The sequence below is a fragment of the Ursus maritimus genome, unplaced genomic scaffold (assembly GCF_017311325.1).
Source record: "Ursus maritimus isolate PB19 unplaced genomic scaffold, ASM1731132v1 scaffold_32, whole genome shotgun sequence".
Classification (NCBI taxonomy): domain Eukaryota; kingdom Metazoa; phylum Chordata; class Mammalia; order Carnivora; family Ursidae; genus Ursus; species Ursus maritimus.
The window spans coordinates 24,295,580-24,302,182 of record NW_024425786.1 but is presented as its reverse complement, the minus strand read 5'-3'; the positions used below and the strand labels follow the sequence as shown (position 1 = coordinate 24,302,182).

At 38.5% G+C, this 6,603-nt stretch overlaps 1 protein-coding gene across 4 annotated transcripts in view; it reads right to left on the bottom strand.

Annotated features, from left to right (window-relative positions):
- Positions 1 to 1,792: 1,792 nt before the first annotated feature.
- The window catches only part of ZBTB8A (zinc finger and BTB domain containing 8A), a 58,371-nt gene continuing 53,560 nt past the window's right edge, over positions 1,793 to 6,603 (bottom strand). For all 4 annotated transcript variants that reach the window (XM_040619190.1, XM_040619191.1, XM_008694463.2 and 1 more), the window contains one exon: positions 1,793 to 3,419. In XM_040619190.1, the coding sequence (XP_040475124.1) occupies positions 3,087 to 3,419 (333 nt within the window). In that variant the 3' untranslated portion in view covers positions 1,793 to 3,086. The remainder of the gene's footprint in view (positions 3,420 to 6,603) is intronic.

The window sequence follows — 6,603 nt, the reverse complement described above, 5'->3', positions numbered from 1 at the left end:
TGTATAGACTAAGGATGTGGTGTGCGGCTCTAGGAGACCCTCCGATTACCAGCTTGTAAGCACAGTGAGTAATAGAGGTAATGAAGAGGGACCCCAGTGCTCAAAGGGAACTCAGAAAGGTCCCCGGTTCCAGGGTGTTCAGTGCTGCCCTCCCGGGCTCTGCAAAGGTGTCTGCTGAAAGCTCGTAGGAGGCTAGAACGAGAGCAGCCCTGAGTTTAGAGCTTCTCCCTTAAATGGTGAGCTTCTCTATGAAACAGTTCATCTGAAGAAAGGGTTTCTTGGGTTCAAAAAAATCTCCTAAACCACTGATCTAGTCCATTTTGCTTCCTCCAGCCACCAGGCATGGTGGCTTTATTACAATTTACTACAATGTTGCTTTATTTTGCAAAACTTCTTCCCATCACCAAACACTCTGGAGGACCCCAGGGTTCGAAGGGCGTTCAGAAGCTGATAAACAGCATTACTGTAAAAGCAAACTTTGTTCTAACCAACTCCCACTATTTTGCTAAGATTAAAAAAAAATTCTTGGCATAAATAAAGCTTATATTAACAGAGTATACACCTATGTAACATTTCCCCACATTTAAAAGCCAAAGAATTTTGTTTTCTCAGAAATCATTAATGGACAGTCTCACTCTAGGCAAGAATCGGTCTCTAACGTCTTAGATACACGATATGATAACTGGAGTTATTATTTACAACTTACGCACATGTCACAAATGTTCTTTTATGATACTAAAATGGTAGAAGAGATACGCTGTCTAGTTCGATGGACTCGATGGCTGTTTTGTGGGGAGAGCCTGATGCCGGTTATAAACAAGAAAGCATTATTTCAGATAAGGCTGTACAGGTGCTGGTGGCAGTGTGTGCCGTGGACTTTGCTGACATTCATGCTGATGTTTGCATGCAGAAGCGTAAGAGAACATTTAGATCACAGACTAACGTGCGTCAGAGCGTACACATGCACCGCCTCATTCCCACGAATAAAGCTGCAGTCACTCATTTTTCCTACTGGTTCCAAGGACTAAAAATCAGATAATGATTTTAAAGATGTTCCCATCTGGTGAGAGTAAAGAATGTCAAGGGCTCCCTCCCCCACTTGGATACAACTTAATTGTTCAGACTCCTGATTCAGGAATAGGCCTGTTGAGAGAACAGTGAACTCGGTGCATGCCATCCAGTCTTGAAGCAACTGGAAACTGACCATCAGGGGAATCTTGGAAAGGTCTCAGCATTAAGTACCATAAAACAAAAACAAATGGTTATTCATCTATTTGTAAAAAAAAAAAAAAAAAAAAAGTTTCAGAAATTAACCATTTTAGCCCTCCAATCGGTATCAAGGACAATCAGTAATTAAAGAATAAGAAAAAATAAAATGAAAAGTATCATCTTGAGGGATGTCATGACATTTAGAAATACAGTATAATACATGGAGCCTCTATCAAAATTAAATTATATCGAGCTTAACTGTAATAATCTGAAGCACCCTTCAGGAAGTTCGGTTCTTCTGGGACTCAGATTTTATCTTCAGAACTAAAATAATGCTTCTCTGATTGAACTGTAATTTTAGACTGTTGCATAATTCATACAGGGGAGGAGTTTATTTTACTTTAAAGATTTTTTTTTTTAAGTGATCTCTACACCCAACGTGGGCTCAAACTTACAACTCCCAAGATTGAGAGTCGCAGCCAGGAGCCCCTTACAGGGGAGGAGTTTAAACACACCTTTATGTCCTAGGAAAAAGTTTGTTTTGAAAAACGATATAAACAAGATAAGAAAAATGCTTAAAGCGTGTAAGAGAATAACTTGTTCAAAGAGTGTTATATAGAACATTTACATATAAATAACCTGACATCGAGAGACACTGGAGGGACATCACTGAGCACTCCTGGATAACTCTAGTCCAACTTATTATGTGTTGTTGAAGCTTATTAAGTTCTTCTTTCGTACTTTTTAATTCTAATAGGCTTCTTTTTCTAATTACTGCAGCTTGGTGAGGTCTGACTTCAATTCTTCGCCATTTCAGGAGACAATACGGGGAGAGACAGTTCAAAGAGGGCTGTTTAAAATCAAGACCTGTCCATCGCCAGTCCCACCACTGAAATTTCCTGATTAATTTCCTCACTTGTAAATTAGAGACAGTAATATCTACCTTGCTGCTTAAGTGAGAAAATGTGTGAGAGAGCACTTCAGAAATAAACAGCAGAACAACAAATGTTAGAAATTACTGTTAAGAACTGATAACCTCCAATTTTCTTGTTCATCATTTTTTGTTTCTTTGGGTATTTTTTTTTTCCCTTAAGAGAGGAAGAGAATTCTATGGACAGATCTTCACAAAGTACCTTGACTTTTAGGCAGTATTTGTTTCCTGCTTTAGACGATGATGTCTGTATGTAATCTCCAGTCTGCCTCTATTTTAGGTTTTTGTTTTTTGGTAAACAATACTGACTACATAAGCGTCATCTTTAACTTAATGACAAAAAATTCAAATATGAACGGTTTCACACATTTTGGATCTGTCATCTGCCAAATCCTAAAACAATATCTAGGACATTGGGATACTGAAAGGTTGTTTTAGATCTGAAATTAATTAGATCTGAAATTAATAGAAAGACTTATTAGTTCAGTCAGGTAGGATCCCAGACCCTTAAATGTGCTCTTACCTGGTTCCCTGTGAAAATTCAATATTGGTAGTTTGTGTTTTTTGAAACACCTTGAAATTATTTTACATAAAGTTTGGTTGTGGTAAATTTATTTAAAATACTTTCTTTGAGAAAAGTTTGCTAAGTAGATCTTTCAATATTCAAAGAAAAAAGGTACCTCTGTAACAAAAGGAAGAGGATTAATTGTTCATCCATCATGCCAACTCAAGCTAGGTCTTTCTTTCCAGTGCAGCAACGTACTTTAGGGCGACAGAGTTCAGAATGGATACAATGACCTGTTCGGAAAGCATGCAAGTTATAGTAGGTCGTCACTTTTAAGTCAGTCTGATGCACTTGTGAACCAGACTCTGACCACGGAAAGAGAGAGATACAGGAAGTCAGCGTAAGTTGCAGACATGCCAGCTCTGTTGGTCCACATGTCAGCTACCTAATGTTGGGCTTTATCTCCTTCTCTTCTTCTTCTTCACTATCATCAACCTGCTGTATGACCAGATCAGCAGACCCGTCCTCTACGATCTCCACGTATGATCTATTCTCGTCTTCGCTCAAGTGCCATCTGGAATCCTTATCTCCATCTGATGGGGACATAAGGTGCTGTTCAGCTTCCAAATCGATGGGGAGGCTGTCTATGCCCACTTCGGCGAGGCACTCATTACACAGTCTGTAGCGCCTGGTTCCTTCCTGGACCACTTGCCCTGTTAGATCAGTCACATGGCGTTTGCATTTTCTGCAGATTAATTTGCATGCCTGGTGAATCTGTGCAGAGATTGAAATAGTGATAAAAAACGATTGGTATGTCAACATATCAAAAGCAGCACAGTTGGATATCTAGGCACCAGTTCATAAACTTCAGATGTCCAAAGCCAAGCGCTAATATTAAATTAACATCTAATTATTAGAAAAAGATCACAGGTTTTAGTGATAAATTGACATCACAAATAAACACCACCTTTCTCTAAAGGATGGCTATAACGTTTTTATGATTAATAAAACATGCTTAATAATTTCACACATCCCTTAATCCAACAGTATTTTGATATCTGAGGTAACAAGGGACATCTTCCCAGAATAATAATAATAATAGCAAACATGTATCACACATACTATTCTAAGGACTTTATATACCTTTTTTCTCTCTCTTTCTTTTTTAAGATTTTATTTATTTATATGACAGAGAGAGAGACAGCCAGTGAAAGAGGAAACACAAGCAGGGGGAGTGGGAGAGGAAGAAGCAGGCTCCAGCGGAGCAGGGAGCCCGATGCAGGGCTCGATCCCAGGACGCTGGGATCACACCCTGAGCTGAAGGCAGACGCTTAACGACTGAGCTACCCAGGCGCCCCAAGGACTTTATATACCTTGATTCTGGCAAGGGAGAAACCTTGTTTCACGTGTTAATTTATTATTATCAGCTAGAGAAAGAAAAATATATTGTCCCAAATTTAAATTAATCAGAACATATTTTTGGATAGAAGGATTACTTGCCACTTCTATTAATGAAAGATGCTGTAGAAAGAGGACTAGACTAGGAACAGGAAGGCTTGGGTTCTAGCCCTGCTTTTATCATTTACTAGCCACGTACCTTGAAGCAAGTCATTGAAAACAATATAGACCTGCTTCCAGGGTGACAGGCACAATATTTAACAACTAGTAAGATGTGGGCACCACCCAAACAGAATAGAAGCCTGACAATCTAAATGGACATTGGTCGTAACAACAACTGTGGTGGTTCTGCTGTGTATCAGCCTATTATTATCCCTGAACACAACTCAGGTTGTGACGACCAATGAGTTAATACGTGTGAAGTGCTTCGGGAAAAAATTATAACTGATGAATAATTACATAATTATAGTTACTAATAAACAACTTTAACAGCTGTCAGAGCAGATTATGGGTTCTACTCTAAAAACTATTACAATTAATTTTATAATGTTGAATTAATATTTATGGCATATTCATTTAGATAAAATCAGAACAATATGGAAGTAGGCCACCAAACACAAATAGCCAAAAAACCCCAAGAAAACTAATGCAGTCTGATAAAATATCTAAGAAAATGTACGGGGCTACAACTCAGTATAGTTATTATTTTCTGCTTAACTGTTGACCTATCAGTCAGTAAATATTGAAAGTACACAGTGTGAATGTACCCTTATTGCTGCCGAGATAATAATGTTATGGGTATCGTGTGCGGTATTGTTTTTGTTAGAAAGTTCTGGCACAGACTTGTGTTTATCCCCATCCCCTCAATTCCACTATAATTACTAAGTCAAAGAAATTAAGGGAAACACTATAATGTTAAAATTGAAAATATCATCACAAACTCATTATTTAAAAAACATGTATCTTCTAGCTCTGTCCACTGAAATAATCTAGGAGGAATGGCACGCTAGCAACAGTAAGCACCCCAGGCATCCAAAGTTTGGTTTCTAATTTTACTCCCCATTAAAAGGATCCAAGTGTCCTTTGAGAAGTGGCTGATTCCAGGTTTGTGACAGGAAAAATACAAGGTGAGCCTAGGGAAATTTGAGGGCCAGAGAATAAAGCCACCTTGAATATTTAATGACGTTATGACAAAGGGAGACAAGAACCAGCTTCAAGTTGTCCTCACTGGACAAAACTGAAAATTTGAGTATCAAAAAGAATAATAATTGTTGTAGATCCAAACACAATGAACCAATGGAAATTCATGAGGCTGTATGCTATTAAAAAAAAAACAAAGCCTGGGGCGCCTGGGTGGCACAGCGGTTAAGCGTCTGCCTTCGGCTCAGGGCGTGATCCCGGTGTTCTGGGATCGAGCCCCACATCAGGCTCCTCCTCTATGAGCCTGCTTCTTCCTCTCCCACTCCCCCTGCTTGTGTTCCCTCTCTCACTGGCTGTCTCTATCTCTGTAGAATAAATAAATAAAATCTTAAAAAAAAAAAAAAAAACAAAGCCAGAAAAAATTCATATTACCATTTGAAACTGCTATTAAATCAACTCTTTACTTTGAAAATGGATAATTAAAGGGAAAGAATTAAATATTTATCCTGTTTCTCCTGTAGTAACTGTATTTCAAAGTAACTGAAGCGTCCCAGGTGAGGAAGGAAAGTTTTACTTTATAGAATTCTAGCTAATAATGTAGAGGAAATGATAAAATTAGTAAATCATTCTACAATCCAAGTAAAATGAATAATTTGGACAGTTTATCAACTGATAGTAATACCATTACATGAATGGTTGATGGGGAAATGCATAATAGCAGAATGCCAAAATAGTTCCACACAGATTCCTTTCTGATCACAAGGTGGCACCTTTAACTGAACAACAGTGGGATCACAGTATCATTACCCTTAGTGACCAATCTTAACAATACGAATGATGGGTCCACCAGATATTATGTGTCTCCTAATGTGACACATGATAAGATAAATAATTTTACCCTTGATGTGTTCTAGCCGAAAGTATTTACATGAATCCATAAAGTCTTTATTTATTTATTTTTATTTTTATTTATTTATTTTTTTTAAAGATTTTATTTATTTGACAGAGACAGAGACAGCCAGCGAGAGAGGGAACACAAGCAGGGGGAGTGGGAGAGGAAGAAGCAGGCTCATAGAGGAGGAGCCTGATGTGGGGCTCGATCCCAGAACACCGGGATCACGCCCTGAGCCGAAGGCAGACGCTTAACCGCTGTGCCACCCAGGCGCCCCAGGCTTTGTTTTTTTTTTAATAGCATACAGCCTCATGAATTTCCATTGGTTCATTGTGTTTGGATCTACAACAATTATTATTCTTTTTGATACTCAAATTTTCAGTTTTGTCCAGTGAGGACAACTTGAAGCTGGTTCTTGTCTCCCTTTGTCATAACGTCATTAAATATTCAAGGTGGCTTTATTCTCTGGCCCTCAAATTTCCCTAGGCTCACCTTGTATTTTTCCTGTCACAAACCTGGAATCAGCCA